This window comes from Haliotis rubra, unplaced genomic scaffold (genome assembly GCF_003918875.1).
Source record: "Haliotis rubra isolate DU_JTF1 unplaced genomic scaffold, ASM391887v1 Scf910, whole genome shotgun sequence".
NCBI classification, from domain to species: Eukaryota; Metazoa; Mollusca; class Gastropoda; order Lepetellida; family Haliotidae; genus Haliotis; species Haliotis rubra.
In genome coordinates this window covers 358,526-375,722 of record NW_025767647.1, presented here as the reverse complement: position 1 = coordinate 375,722, position 17,197 = coordinate 358,526, and the positions used below count along the sequence as shown (strand labels likewise).

At 39.3% G+C, this 17,197-nt stretch overlaps 1 protein-coding gene and 1 long non-coding RNA gene across 3 annotated transcripts; both read right to left on the bottom strand.

Annotated features, from left to right (window-relative positions):
• Window positions 1–1,375: 1,375 nt before the first annotated feature.
• On the bottom strand, window positions 1,376–3,250 carry LOC124264166. Its single transcript, XR_006895069.1, has 2 exons — window positions 2,855–3,250; window positions 1,376–1,843 (listed from the first exon to the last, which is right to left on the bottom strand). It is a non-coding gene; the product is annotated as an uncharacterized LOC124264166 (long non-coding RNA).
• Window positions 3,251–6,920: 3,670 nt separating this feature from the next.
• LOC124264165 lies at window positions 6,921–16,394 on the bottom strand. 2 transcript variants are annotated; one of them, XM_046698904.1, is made up of 4 exons: window positions 16,035–16,394; window positions 14,324–14,374; window positions 13,264–13,391; window positions 6,921–8,148 (listed from the first exon to the last, which is right to left on the bottom strand). In XM_046698904.1, exons 1-4 carry the CDS (start codon window positions 16,360–16,362, stop codon window positions 7,801–7,803), a joined length of 855 nt encoding a protein of 284 aa, XP_046554860.1. In that variant the 5' UTR covers window positions 16,363–16,394; the 3' UTR covers window positions 6,921–7,800. The 2 variants fall into 2 exon arrangements, with proteins under 2 accessions (XP_046554860.1, XP_046554861.1); XM_046698905.1 differs by having other exon boundaries at window positions 16,215–16,394.
• Between the last annotated feature and the right edge of the window lie 803 nt (window positions 16,395–17,197).

Genomic DNA, 17,197 nt, shown 5'->3' with positions numbered 1-17,197 from the left:
GGGCTCTTTCTCCTCCATTTATAATTTCAGTGGAAGTAGAGTATAAGTTGACCAATGATAAGGGCAATGATGTGTTGACATAGGACACAATTACAATCACTGAGTAAATTTCTGGTTTTATATACACCTCGGCAAAAGTCAAGCACCACCAAATATTAATTGCAACAAGTCATTGATTTCGGACGTGATGTCGTTCATAGTTCATCCCAGTGCAGAGACAAACATTTTGCGTAATATTAGCATAAAGCATGTTGCATGAGACGTTTCACTTGCACGTGAAGCACGCAAGGAAGAGGGCACCCTCATGAGAGATATACAGGTGTTTGCTGTATAAGCAATATTGACGGCAATATTCAAATTCGGATTGATATCTGAGGTACAGTCAGGCCGAAATTGTCCATAGGAACAAGATTGCAAATCATTGCCATGCGTAGAACCGCTTTAGGCAAACAGTTGAATATCAACCATACAACCATTAGCAGACTGGTTGCGAAACATGGTGCCAGTGGAGACGTGAAAGAAGACGCGGCTATGTCTGGGCGACAGAGCAAAACATGCCTGGGAAGACAGGGTTCTTGTTAGGATGGCCAGACGCAATCCATTCCTCAACATTGTTCAGGTACGGAGCCAATGGCGGTCACACCAGAGAGTCTCCACGAGTATTGTGAGAAGATGTCGCCATGCTGCTGGTCTCAGGGCGTCGTTCAAAATCCCCTACAGACTCCCAGACACAAACAAATTGGTGCATGGCAAAACTGGAACACGAGGGTCATGGCGCCGTATTCACTGTTCAAATGAAAGTCGGTTCCTGCTGGACGCCACTGATGGTCGTGCGAGGGTATGGCAGTCACAAGGAATGGCTCACCGCCAGGGAAATATCCAGGAGGAAATCCCTTTTGGTGGAAGTAGCAACATGATGTGGGGCTGCTGTTCTTTTGACTGTAAACTGGATTTGTTAATCATTCGTGGGAATATTAATGGACTAGCGGTACCAAAAGAAACCCTGAAACAACATGTGGTGCCTCATTTTGACAACCATGTTCTTGCCAGTCGCCCAGTATTTATGGACGACAATGCTCGACCCCACCGCGCACGCGCAGTTCGCCAGTTCCTTCAAGACAATGCACTTGAAATGATACCATTACCAGCTCGAAGCCCAGACCGGAATCCCGTGGAGCATGTGTGGGACATTATGGGACGCAAGTCCAAACTGAGAGATCCTCCCATGAACAATCTGCTAGAATTATCGCAGGCTTTAGTGGAGGAGTGAAGCAGGATACCAATGAGGGCATTCAGAGGATTCATCGAGAGCATGAGGCGACGTGTCAGAGACACCACTGCCGCCAGAGGTGTATACAAAAGATATTGAAGAGACTTCACTTTGTAAAACTTTAATGTGTCTGCTGTATGTTTGTTGTAGAAGAATTCTGCTGCCAAACTGAGAGATCGCCGCTCAAAACATCGTTGTATCAGTTCTTAGCAACAAATGTCAACAAAAATGCCCAAGAAAGTCAAGGTTTCGGTAAATAATCTATTGTAGACACGTTGCCTCTGATTATATTTTTCGTAGTAAGCTGAATTTAATGCAACGTTTCTATATAGTGGTTGGTTCCTGACTTTGCTTATGTGTATAGTTATAGTTCGGCCGAGACACCCAAAGTCATTCTTATGTTTTCTTCTTCTTCATCATCTTCTTCTCCATAATTTCGCAAATGCATTTTTTTTCATAAAACGTTGGATGTCTCCTGACAATGGATGCATTTATATTGAAGGAAAAGAGTGCTTCGTAATTCTCTTCAATAAACGAAAAAAACTTGCGTCTTCCAATTGTTTGAGTTGTTTCCTGAAAAATACACAGAAAAGATTACAAGCAAAGGCGGCCTACAAAACATAGTTTTTGAGACTGCGAGTGCCCTGAATTCAAATGCTTTCTGCGCTTTTGGTAAGATTTTATAATTGTTATAGCCACATGATGACAACGTAATAAACGAATTCACAATATAGTCATATACAACAATATGAACATGACGTGTTGAAGAAGGGCTAACAGAACTCAGTTTGTAGGGTAGATCAGTTTAGGTTAACTACAGTATTGGGGGTGGAATAAAGTAAGGTAAAGTACACTTTGGTTGGGGAAGGTGGGATAGGATAAGTTGAGGTGGGAAGGTTTAGGTATGCAGGTTAAATAAAGTAGAGTGGGTAAGATTATCTAGTGTAAGGTGATGTAAGGAGATAACGAATCTGACCCGTCTCTAAAGCGAAAGTTGCTGAAGATCCAGAGTCTAATCCTGGTCTTAGGGGACAGAAAGTGTTACATAGATATATGCTGATCATACCTCTGTACTTACGTCCCGCCAGGGTCCAGATTCTAATCCTGGTCTTGGGGGACAGAAAATGTTACATAGATATATGCTGATCATACCTCTGTACATACGTCCCGCCAGGGTCCAGATTCTAATCCTGGTCTTGGGGGAAGAAAATGTTACATAGATATATGCTGATCATACCTCTGTACATACGTCCTGCCAGGGTCCAGATTCTAATCCTGGTCTTGGGGGACAGAAAATGTTACATAGATATATGCTGATCATACCTCTGTACATACGTCCTGCCAGGGTCCAGATTCTAATCCTGGTCTTGGGGGACAGAAAATGTTACATAGATATATGCTGATCATACCTCTGTACTCACGTCCTGCCAGGGTCCAGAGTCTAATCCTGGTCTTAGGGGACAGAAAATGTTACATATATATTATTATGCTGATCATACCTCTGTACTCACGTCCCGCTAGGGTCCAGATTCTAATCCTGGTCTTGGGGACAGAAAATGTTACATAGATATATGCTGATCATACCTCTGTACTCACGTCCCGCCAGGCTCCATCACCGTCTACAGTATCATGCATCTTATCACAGATGAACTTCTGGACAAAGACAAATAAAACAAGGAAACATTATACAAACAAAAGCTGTGTCTGAGCTACATGCAAAACAGACGGAAACATCCTTTCATTCTTCTGTGCTAGTGTCTAAAAAACCTATACCCGGAACTAATAAATGAATATATGACAAACCAATCGTGGTTCACAAACACGTGCCGTAGAGCCTTGAGCATGCACTAGTTGCCTGGATATGTGCGCTATATAAATATCCTATGATGATGATGACGTGCCGTAACTTTTCTCAGCAATATATGTCTACATCTTTGATGCCCTTTTTAAAAGAAATTGATTTAATTGATGAATTTTGATTCATATGTTTTGTAGGGCGGCGAGGTAGCCTAGTGGTTAAAGCGTTGGCTCGTCACGCCGAAGACCCGGGTTCGAATCCCCACATGGGCACAATGTGTGAAGCCCATTTCTGGTGTCCCCGCCGTGATGCTGCTGGAATATTGCTAAAAGCGGCGTAAAACCCAACTCACTCAGTCAGTCAGTCATATGTTTTGTAGATAGGTGTATTGTAATAATTGGTAGTTTAGATTAGTACCATGCGTTGTTAGTGGCTGTACCCTCACACGGGGTTAAAGTATTGTAAAATTAATGTCCTCCTGAGAGGGTACGTAAGTCCCGAAACATTGAAAGTAAATTTCAACTCACCAGATTCTTTAAACGTAGTATTTTTGGCACAACCATGACCTCTGCCGTGGGTCCATTTGGATCCTATTAGTGTACACTCACATATGACATTCTACCCAGCCTCTACTACGACACACTTGGTATCTTGTATGTTTAGTCAGATTTACTCTTTCGCTTCTGAAAATATTGTGCGCATTTGTTTTCAGCAAAGTCCAGTACAACCACTCTGTTAGAAAACGGCTGTTCATGTTCTGGAGCCACTTTAAAAATCCCCTTTAATTTGGAAATCATTATTTTTCACCAATAACGCCATTCAGAAGACAAAATCCTTTTTAGAAGGATCTCATTACCGTGTCAGGATCAACATGTTAATGAACTGTGTTATTTTCCACGTTTAAAATATTCTATAAATTTATAATGCACAAGTGGATGTTTTATCTTTCTTAAAGATATTTCAGTGACAGGGTAAGTCAGCGTTAGGGTTTCAGGATATGAACACACCAGTTCATAAATGCCCCAATAACAAAGGCAAAGCCTTACATGACTCATTCATCTATTAAACATAGCCTCCGATCTATTTATTCAAACTTTTTCCAGTTTTCTTACACATCAACAAGAATGTAGCCACACTGAATTTACTCGAAATGTAAACCTTAGCTACACTAAGGTTGGGTCGGACCAACCTTAAATTTTCACCTTAGCTAATAAAGGCTATCTTAGCGTAAGGTAGATTCGTACAACGGGGCGTCAGCCTTAGCAAAGGGCTAAGGTTAAAACTTAAGGAGATAAGGTAGCCTTAATACTAAGGTTGTTTTGGATAAAGCGGTGGGTGTATTGACTCCGAGGTACAACAGGAGCTCACCCTGATTAGAAAGCGGGTTGTGGGTGGATATCGACTCCGAGGTCTACTGGATACAGCCTGAGCTCAGAGAGCGGATGGTGGGTGGATATCGACTCCGGGGTCTACTGGATACAGCCTGAGCTCAGAGAGCGGATGGTGGGTGTATATCGACTCCGGGGTCTACTGGATACAGCCTGAGCTCAGAAGAGCGGGTTGTGGGTGAATATCGACTCAGGGGTCTACTGGATACAGCCTGAGCTCAGAGAGCGGATGGTGGGTGGATATCAAGTTCCGGATGCGTCTTATCAAAAGATGCTAATGTATAAAAACTTGTTATTTTGCCTAGAGGCCCTTTAAGGCGATTAGTCAGCACCAGTACAAGCGTGACACATACATGCATGCACGCACGCACGCACACATACAGATTGCATTATAAGTGCAATAATCTTAGAACGCAACGCTAAACCCAACTGAACCCTGAAGATCCTGGTGAGAATTAATCTTCAGTAACCCATGCTTGTCCCAAGAGGCGACGAACGGGATCGGGTGGCCAGGCTCGCTGACCTGGTTCAGGCATGTCATAGCATCCCCAATTACATAGATCGATGCTCATGATGGTCACTGGATTGCATGGTCCAAATTCGATCATTTTCAGACCGCCGCCATCCAGCTAGAAAATTACCCAATGTCTCATCACTTCACCTCCTGACACAGTCATCCAGTTTGCGTTTCACCGTACCTTCCATAACATGCTCCTTGTCCATATGAATGTTGCAATAGTTACAAGCGAGAAGACAACACCGTCGTCGTTCCTGTCGTGGCTGTAGAGCTAACACTAATAGTGGCAACCAAAACCCAGGTTGTTCTTCTTCTTTACAAAAATATCTACCACGTTCACCATGTATATATTTTACAGCTCATCGCAGTCATTGATACAACTCACCACAGTCATTGATACAGCTCACCACAGTCATTGATACAGCTCATCACAGTCATTGATACAGCTCATCACAGTCATTGATACAGCTCATCACAGTCATTGATACAGCTCATCACAGTCATTGATACAGCTCATCACAGTCATTGATACAGCTCACCTCAGTCATTGATACAGCTCACCACAGTCATTGATACAGCTCACCACAGTCATTGATACAGCTCATCACAGTCATTGATACAGCTCATCACAGTCATTGATACAGCTCACCACAGCTCACCACAGTCATTGATACAGCTCACCTCACAGTCATTGATACAGCTCATCACAGTCATTGATACAATCAGGTTCAGTCAGTTGATACAGTCACAACAGTCATTGATACAGCTCACCACAGTCATTGATACAGCTCATCACAGTCATTGATACAGCTCATCACAGTCATTGATACAGCTCACCACAGTCATTGATACAGCTCACCTCATTGATACAGCTCACCACAGTCATTGATACAGCTCACCACAGTCATTGATACAGCTCACCACAGTCATTGATACAGCTCACCTCAGTCATTGATACAGCTCATCACAGTCATTGATATACAGCTCATCACAGTGATACAGATACACCTCATCATACATTGATACAGCTCATCACAGTCATTGATACAGCTCACCACAGTCATTGATACAGCTCATCACAGTCATTGATACAGCTCATCACAGTCATTGATACAGCTCACCACAGTCACTGATACAGCTCATCACAGTCATTGATACAGCTCACCACAGTCACTGATACAGCTCAGTCATTGATACAGCTCACCACAGTCATTGATACAGCTCACCACAGTCATTGATACAGCTCACCTCAGTCATTGATACAGCTCACCACAGTCATTGATACAGCTCACCACAGTCATTGATACAGCTCACTCACAGTCATTGATACAGCTCACCACAGTCATTGATACAGCTCACCACAGTCATTGATACAGCTCACCTCAGTCATTGATACAGCTCACCACAGTCATTGATACAGCTCACCACAGTCATTGATACAGCTCACCACAGTCATTGATACAGCTCATACAGCAGTCATCATGATACAGCTCACCACAGTCATTGATACAGCTCATCACAGTCATTGATACAGCTCACCTCAGTCATTGATACAGCTCACCACAGTCATTGATACAGCTCATCACAGTCATTGATACAGCTCACCACAGTCATTGATACAGCTCATCACAGTCATTGATACAGCTCACCACAGTCATTGATACAGCTCATCACAGTCATTGATACAGCTCACTCAGTCACTGATACAGCTCATCACAGTCATTGATACAGCTCATCACAGTCATTGATACAGCTCATCACAGTCATTGATACAGCTCATCACAGTCATTGATACAGCTCATCACAGTCATTGATACAGCTCATCACAGTCATTGATACAGCTCACCTCAGTCACTGATACAGCTCATCACAGTCATTGATACAGATCATCACAGTCATTGATACAGCTCATCACAGTCATTGATACAGCTCACCACAGTCACAGATTTTTTGAAATGATGTACAAACTGGTCAATTGTGTTCAATTGTGTCACAAGCAAATATTTCAAATATACTATACAAAAAGTAAGGGATATTCTATTTGACAATATTTGACAACAAAGTTGTATGACCTTATATGGACTTGGATATGGAAAATGGGCATTTGCTGTGAATGCTGGACATCCTAGTGATAAAATCCAGAAGTTTCTCTGATATTGTTTTAACTCAGGTAATCGGGTTTTTTTACATGAGGCGTCTGTCACGTCAGGAACGGCTACAAGTAATTGAAATGGATGCTGGAACATGACAGAACATTGTAGCAAGAGCTCTCAACGTTTCAGTCAGTAATTAACAGATTACAATCACGACAGAAAAATAACTTTTATGACACACGCCCGGTCTACCAAGGGCGACAACTGGCATAAAGTCAGAATCATCAGAACGACTGTGTAAGGGAAGCTGGTCAAAGTGCCTTATTGGAAATGAGCTCCACAGAGTCACATGTGTCTGAGTGAGCAGGCAACGATTCATAATCCGCTACAAAAGGGTGGTACCTTCCTGTTGTCCAACAATGGCTATGTATAGTTAGACAGTGGTGTTACGAGTACCCCAACATGGCCGAGTCTGATATACGTTGACGTGGACGTATATGCTATAACCATGACATGAATACTTACACATATTACATTGCGCCATTCGCATGCAATGTAGCGTTACCCAATTTCATTGGTCAAACTTTTCATATGTATATGTAACGGCTATTATTCATGAATTCACAATCACTGAAACAGTATAGTTGGGCAGATCATTAAGGCAGGATTAATAGAAAACGAAAGTCGATAGACATATTAGTGAAAAGGTTACTGAATCGCTGTACAGAACTTATTCATTCACTATGCAGATACATCAAATATAATGGTTGGCAGCTGAACAGTAGAGGTCCACATGCGTGATACAACATACACTCACCAATCTTCGGGTAGTGAAAAAACACAGTTATTTGCACAGCTAGCAGTCCCGGAAATATTCCAAACCACATAAACGTTGCATCAAACAGATGGTTTTGTTTCGTATGTATCAAGGCCACAATGAATGCTACAAGTAGAAACCACAAAACCAAGCCGATGAAGCACCAACTGCAGCATCGCCAACAGGAACTGAAGATGGAAAAGTATTTCATGCGGAAGGACTTGTTGATCACATCCCGTGCTTCATAATAAGTTCTTTCAGCAAACTGAAACAGAAGGTTGAATATATATTAAAACCAGTCACTGCTGCGAATGGAGCACCAAGGATGAGATTTCATGTAATTTTGGATTTATGCTTGAAAGTTTAGTAAGGAAGCCATTGCAAGGGTTATATTATCCGTCTGCCTCAAGATCAGTTGAAATGCATACAACCAAGAAGTGACAATATTACATTACCTAACCTTCAAGAGATAAAGATGCAACGATGCTCTATGCACACTTAATGATCATGTAGACCCATTCAAATAGGATTCATCTATTATTGCTCCTGTTTATAGTTATATGAATCACGTAGACCCATTCAGTTAGGATTCATCTATTATTGCTCCTGTTTATAGTTATATGAATCACGTAGACCCATTCAGATAGGATTCATCAATTATTGCTCCTGTTTATAGTTATATGAATCATGTAGACCCATTCAGATAGGATTCATCTATTATTGCTCCTGTTTATAGTTATATGAATCATGTAGACCCATTCAGATAGGATTCATCTATTATTGCTCCTGTTTATAGTTATATGAATCACGTAGACCCATTCAGATAGGATTCATCTATTATTGCTCCTGTTTATAGTTATATGAATCACGTAGACCCATTCAGATAGGATTCATCTATTATTGCCCCTGTTTATAGTTATATGAATCATGTAGACCCATTCAGATAGGATTCATCTATTATTGCTCCTGTTTATAGTTATATGAATCATGTAGACCCATTCAGATAGGATTCATCTATTATTGCTCCTGTTTATAGTTATATGAATCATGTAGACCCATTCAGATAGGATTCATCTATTATTGCTCCTGTTTATAGTTATATGAATCATGTAGACCCATTCAGATAGGATTCATCAATTATTGCTCCTGTTTATAGTTATATGAATCATGTAGACCCATTCAGATAGGATTCATCAATTATTGCTCCTGTTTATAGTTATATGAATCATGTAGACCCATTCAGATAGGATTCATCTATTATTGCTCCTGTTTATAGTTATATGAATCACGTAGACCCATTCAGATAGGATTCATCAATTATTGCTCCTGTTTATAGTTATATGAATCACGTAGACCCATTCAGATAGGATTCATCAATTATTGCCCCTGTTTATAGTTATATGAATCACGTAGACCCATTCAGATAGGATTCATCAATTATTGCCCCTGTTTATAGTTATATGAATCATGTAGACCCATTCAGATAGGATTCATCAATTATTGCCCCTGTTTATAGTTATATGAATCACGTAGACCCATTCAGATAGGATTCATCTATTATTGCTCCTGTTTATAGTTATATGAATCACGTAGACCCATTCAGATAGGATTCATCTATTATTGCTCCTGTTTATAGTTATATGAATCATAGACCCATTCAGATAGGATTCATCAATTATTGCCCCTGTTTATAGTTATATGAATCATGTAGACCCATTCAGATAGGATTCATCAATTATTGCTCCTGTTTATAGTTATATGAATCACGTAGACCCATTCAGATAGGATTCATCAATTATTGCTCCTGTTTATAGTTATATGAATCATGTAGACCCATTCAGATAGGATTCATCTATTATTGCCCTGTTTATAGTTATATGAATCATGTAGACCCATTCAGATAGGATTCATCTATTATTGCTCTTTATAGTGCTCCAGTTGTTTATATTGTTATATTATATGAATCACGTAGACCCATTCAGATAGGATTCATCAATTATTGCTCCTGTTTATAGTTATATGAATCACGTAGACCCATTCAGATAGGATTCATCAATTATTGCCCCTGTTTATAGTTATATGAATCACGTAGACCCATTCAGATAGGATTCATCTATTATTGCTCCTGTTTATAGTTATATGAATCACGTAGACCCATTCAGATAGGATTCATCAATTATTGCCCCTGTTTATAGTTATATGAATCACGTAGACCCATTCAGATAGGATTCATCTATTATTGCCCCCTGTTTATAGTTATATGAATCACGTAGACCCATTCAGATAGGATTCATCTATTATTGCCCCTGTTTATAGTTATATGAATCACGTAGACCCATTCAGATAGGATTCATCAATTATTGCTCCTGTTTATAGTTATATGAATCATGTAGACCCATTCATATAGGATTCATCTATTATTGCCCCTGTTTATAGTTATATGAATCACGTAGACCCATTCAGATAGGATTCATCAATTATTGCTCCTGTTTATAGTTATATGAATCACGTAGACCCATTCAGATAGGATTCATCAATTATTGCTCCTGTTTATAGTTATATGAATCACGTAGACCCATTCAGATAGGATTCATCTATTATTGCCCCTGTTTATAGTTATATGAATCACGTACACCCATTCAGATAGGATTCATCTATTATTGCCCCTGTTTATAGTTATATGAATCACGTAGACCCATTCAGTTAGGATTCATCAATTATTGCTCCTGTTTATAGTTATATGAATCATGTAGACCCATTCAGATAGGATTCATCAATTATTGCCCCTGTTTATAGTTATATGAATCACGTAGACCCATTCAGTTAGGATTCATCTATTATTGCCCCTGTTTATAGTTATATGAATCACGTAGACCCATTCAGTTAGGATTCATCAATTATTGCTCCTGTTTATAGTTATATGAATCACGTAGACCCATTCAGATAGGATTCATCTATTATTGCTCCTGTTTATAGTTATATGAATCATGTAGACCCATTCAGATAGGATTCATCAATTATTGCCCCTGTTTATAGTTATATGAATCAATGTAGACCCATTCAGATAGGATTCATCAATTATTGCCCCTGTTTATAGTTATATGAATCACGTAGACCCATTCAGATAGGATTCATCAATTATTGCTCCTGTTTATAGTTATATGAATCACGTAGACCCATTCAGATAGGATTCATCAATTATTGCTCCTGTTTATAGTTATATGAATCACGTAGACCCATTCAGATAGGATTCATCAATTATTGCTCCTGTTTATAGTTATATGAATCACGTAGACCCATTCAGATAGGATTCATCAATTATTGCTCCTGTTTATAGTTATATGAATCACGTAGACCCATTCAGATAGGATTCATCAATTATTGCTCCTGTTTATAGTTATATGAATCACGTAGACCCATTCAGATAGGGTTCATCAATTATTGCTCCTGTTTATAGTTATATGAATCACGTAGACCCATTCAGATAGGATTCATCAATTATTGCTCCTGTTTATAGTTATATGAATCACGTAGACCCATTCAGATAGGATTCATCAATTATTGCTCCTGTTTATAGTTATATGAATCACGTAGACCCATTCAGTTAGGATTCATCAATTATTGCTCCTGTTTATAGTTATATGAATCACGTAGACCCATTCAGATAGGATTCATCAATTATTGCTCCTGTTTATAGTTATATGAATCACGTAGACCCATTCAGATAGGATTCATCAATTATTGCCCCTGTTTATAGTTATATGAATCACGTAGACCCATTCAGATAGGATTCATCAATTATTGCCCCTGTTTATAGTTATATCAATCATGTAGACCTATTCAGATAGGATTCATCTATTATTGCTTCTGTTTATAGTTATATGTATCATGTAGACCCATTCAGATTGGATTCATCTATTATTGCTCCTGTTTATAGTTATATGAATCACGTAGACCCATTCAGATAGGATTCATCTATTATTGCTCCTGTTTATAGTTATATGAATCACGTAGACCCATTCAGATAGGATTCATCTATTATTGCTCCTGTTTATAGTTATATGAATCACGTAGACCCATTCAGATAGGATTCATCTATTATTGCTCCTGTTTATAGTTATATGAATCATGTAGACCCATTCAGATAGGATTCATCAATTATTGCCCTGTTTATAGTTATATGAATCACGTAGACCCATTCAGATAGGATTCATCAATTATTGCCCCTCTGTTTATAGTTATATGAATCACGTAGACCCATTCAGATAGGATTCATCAATTATTGCCCTGTTTATAGTTATATGAATCACGTAGACCCATTCAGATAGGATTCATCAATTATTGCTCCTGTTTATAGTTATATGAATCACGTAGACCCATTCAGATAGGATTCATCTATTATTGCCCCTGTTTATAGTTATATGATTCACGTAGACCCATTCAGATAGGATTCATCAATTATTGCCCCTGTTTATAGTTATATGAATCACGTAGACCCATTCAGATAGGATTCATCAATTATTGCCCCTGTTTATAGTTATATGTTTCACGTAGACCCATTCAGATAGGATTCATCTATTATTGCCCCTCTTTATAGTTATATGATTCACGTAGACCCATTCAGATAGGATTCATCTATTATTGCCCCTGTTTATAGTTATATGAATCACGTAGACCCATTCAGATAGGATTCATCTATTATTGCCCCTGTTTATAGTTATATGAATCATGTAGACCCATTCAGTTAGGATTCATCTATTATTGCCCCTGTTTATAGTTATATGAATCACGTAGACCCATTCAGATAGGATTCATCTATTATTGCCCCCTGTTTATAGTTATATGAATCACGTAGACCCATTCAGATAGGATTCATCAATTATTGCCCCTGTTTATAGTTATATGAATCATGTAGACCCATTCAGATAGGGTTCATCAATTATTGCCCCTGTTTATAGTTATATGAATCACGTAGACCCATTCAGATAGGATTCATCAATTATTGCTCCTGTTTATAGTTATATGTACTCAAAATCATGTTACCATTTCAAATTTCTTGCCATACCAACTTCATTGTAAAAATGTAGGAAAATGTAAAAATGTCAATCATTTGAGATTTATATTGTCTTTAGTGTTGGCAAAATAATCAAAAGAAATATAAAACAATCTCGATCTAGGAATTTAATTAGGAAAACAAAAGTGGTGAAAATGACATGAGTAGATCACTGAAGATCAACAATAGTGACACCAGGCATTCGTGTATGTTCTTCTTATTCACTGTGTTTCGTTGAAACCAGTCCTTGGTGCTGTTTACAGCCAAACTCCACGGGTAAATTACAACACATTAATACATTGCCGGATCTGCTAATGGTTGCATCACCTTGCTTCCAAGCTGCCGTAACTGGTAGCGCTGATGCTGGTCAAGACTTGAAAACCACCACGCCGGCCCCATGCATGATTTGAAAACTTGTTCACCACGGATCTGAACCATTCGTCCATTCAGTTGTTCTTAATGTAGATAGTTTCCAAATATAACAATACCATTGATTAAGAAATATCTTTAAGAATGTTCTCAACATGAGTAAATAGAACTTTGATGATATCATTTGAATTATATTTAACTTTGATTAACAATTGAAGCTGAAGGCGCTCCAATTGGGAAGCAAGCACCGGCGTAATTGGGTTTATATTGTTTAATATGATAAAAGGATCAGGTGATGAAACAATATCATTGTTTGATGTTTGCCATAGAACTCAGTAATACGGTGTAGTGAGTGAGTGAGTTTAGTTTTACCGCACTCAGCAATATTCCAACTATATGGCGGCTGTCTGTAAATAATAAAGTCTGGATCAGACAATCCAGTGATCAACAGCATGAGCGATCTGCGCAATTGGGAATCGATGACATATGTCAACCAAGTCAGCGAGCCTGACCACCCGTTAGTCGCCTCTTACGACAAGCATGGGTTACTGAAGGCCAATATTCTAACCCGGACTTTCACGGGTAAGTAATACAGTGAAAGGCTTGGATGTTCTATAATACACTCTCATACATTTGCATGTACTTTCAGTGATTACATTATTCACATGCACATATTTCAACTTTACGTACATGTCGAATGGTTCAAGTGGATTCGGTAAAATGGTTGTATGTATTTCATTTTTACAGAAATGGCATGGGATTTTTAAAGGTCATCATACAAATCAGGGGCAATGGGGTAGCCTAGCTAGCGGTTAAAGCGTTCGCTTGTCACACTGAAGACCCGGGTTCGATTCCCCACATGGGTACAATGTGTGATGCCCATTTCTGGTGTCCCCCCATTTCTGGTGATATTGTTGGAATATTTCTAAAAGCGGCGTAAAACTAAACTCACTCACTCACTCACTCACTCACTCACTCATGCAAATTATGTTTCATTTTTTACCGAATGTGTTAATACCTGCTCTCTTTTCTCGATTTTTCACTTCTGGCACGAGGAACTTCATATCACCTGAAAATATTGACATGGTGTGACACTTACAGTAGCATCTATGATGATTAGCCTGACATCCGCAAAATAGGCAGTGAAGATAAAATCTCTCATAAACATCATATATGTTCATAACAGCAACCGACAGAACAATAAAGTGCCTCAACATGACAGAAACAGCAGTTAGTTTTCTTACCTCTTCGTATATGCTGCTGAGAATATCTTCAGACTTTAAAATCTGTACACCTTATGACATATGAACATAGCCCCAACCCTGTCTTACAGTATGTTCCAGAAGGATGCACTATTGCCTCGGTTATCACACATTACATCAAGACCAGTAGAACATAATAATTATGAACATAGCCCCATCCCTATCTTAAAGTATGTTCTAGAAGGGGTGGATTATTGCCTCGGTTATCACACTTTACATCAAGACCAGTAGAACATATTGACGTAGCCCAACCCCTGTCTTACAGTATGTTCCAGAAGGATGGATTATTGCCTCGGTTATCACACATTACATCAAGACCAGTAAAACATAATAATTATGAACATAGCCCAACCCCTATCTTACAGTATGTTCTAGAAGGGGTGGATTATTGCCTCGGTTATCACACATTACATCAAGACCAGTAGAACATATTGACATAGCCCCACCCCTGTCTTACAGTATGTTCCAGAGGGTGGATTATTGCCTCGGTTATCACACATTACATCAAGACCAGTAGAACATAATACTTATGAACATAGCCCCATCCCTATCTTACAGTATGTTCCAGAAGGGTGCACTATTGCCTCGGTTATCACACTTTACATCAAGACCAGTAGAACATATTCATGAACTAGCCCAACCCCTATCTTACACTATGTTCCAGAAGGGTGCACTATTGCCTCGGTTATCACACATTACATCAAGACCAGTAGAACATAATAATTATGAACATAGCCCCACCCCTATCTTACAGTATGTTCTAGAAGGGGTGGATTATTGCCTCGGTTATCACACATTACATCATGACCAGCAGTTGACCTTTCATCCTGGATACCTAGCCAAGGTCTATTATGGGAACTTGGCCACTGATGCGGCTAAGTGATTATTTTCATAACTGGCATTAAATTTGTATTGCCACTCTGTTCTGTACTGCCAGTGAAATTACGTTGCAGCATTTTGTAATCGCTTGTAAACCTAGGTAAATTTAATTGTTAATTAGTAACATTTCTTTGATGATTTTTTCACACCACACATGTATAGGTACGTCTGGATGGCACGTTGTTCCAATTTGATTTCCCAAATATGTATAGGGAAAGTGGTCAGGACTGACGTGAACGTATATCTATTGGAGCAATTCGGTCACAGTCCTGGCGCGATGAGCATATGCTTTTTATTTTCATCTTGAAAGATGAAACGCTGCCCAACACGTTTCGCAAATGGGATCTAGAGCAGTTAATTCCTATACCCAAATAATAATTGCATTAATATAAATCTTATACAAATAGTTATTATAAATAAGATGTTTGCTTGAAATGTAATAATCAACTTTTGACCGAATAATCAAAGATAGGCATAACTGATGTTATTGAGGCCCTAATTTGACAAAATAAAATGCTTTTAAATACCCAGTAATTGAATGAAGAAGTATTATATTATGCCATCTATAGGTTTTAATGATAAACTTACATGTGTCTTCGTCAAAAGAGCGTCGGATTCTGAAGACATGGTCTTCCCCTGCTGTTACATCGACATAGTTCATGGTTCGCATTATTCCAGGAAACTCACACTCTTTCAGTTTAACAGGAATTATGAGGTTCTCTGGGCTGTCCACAGATATTCCAAAAGCCAAATTGCGTTCATACTCACACCACCCACTCTCCACTGCCTCTGGGGTCATAACGAAGACGACCTTCATGGAACACACGATCCCTTCCTGTATTAACGATCCAAGGTCCCGACCTGGTTTAAAATCTCTTTTTGGCCAAAGACATTTCAAGCCGAAGTCTCGTTCCATGGTGTTGACCAGTTCCTCTGCCCATGCTTCGTCTTCTGTGCTGTGGGAAATAAAAAGATGGTGTGTTTTTCCGTCTGGAAGTTTGGGGATGTCAAGGTTGAGGGTGTTCCTTTTGAACGCTTCTTCCTCCCTAGCAGCTCTCTCAGCCTCTATACGACGCTGTGTCAGCTCAAAGTCCTCCTCCTCCTCTTCTTCCAGCTGGATCAGGGTATCGCCATCACTCGATGTGGCCATTGCTACAACGTCTGCAAGAATCAGTAAATGTTTTTTACCAGCAAAACGTGTCTATGCAAGGAGGTTAAATGACACTTGCACAGAGTAATACAATAGAATCACAAGGCTGAGGGTCTCAAGTTATTTTCTCGGAATGAAAATTGCAATGACCCCCACCCCCACCCCCATGCAATTATGCAGTTATGGGTTATGCACTGTTACTTGTTTACTTTCAACCCTCATGTATAAGTTGAATAAAATTCAACACAAATACACTAAACAGTTTTAGATTCTGCGGACAATTTCTTGTTTCTAGATATCATTCAGTGTCGTTTAAACCAAAGCCAAATTGTTGGAAAATGACTATGAAAGCTAGGTATATCGTAAATCTCGATCTTGTTTTTTGACATATTACGAATTATTTGGTATACATCTAGCAAATGATAGGATGTTGTGGTCTGGGTGAGCTTGGGTGTGGTCAGAGATGACGGATTTAGAGCCTTTCTTCTTCACAGAGGCTTGATGTTCTTTGATTCTTACAGGAAGGGGTCTTGAGGTTTCGCCCATGTACGAAATACGCCATATCTGACCACACCCAAGCTCACCCAGACCACAACATCCT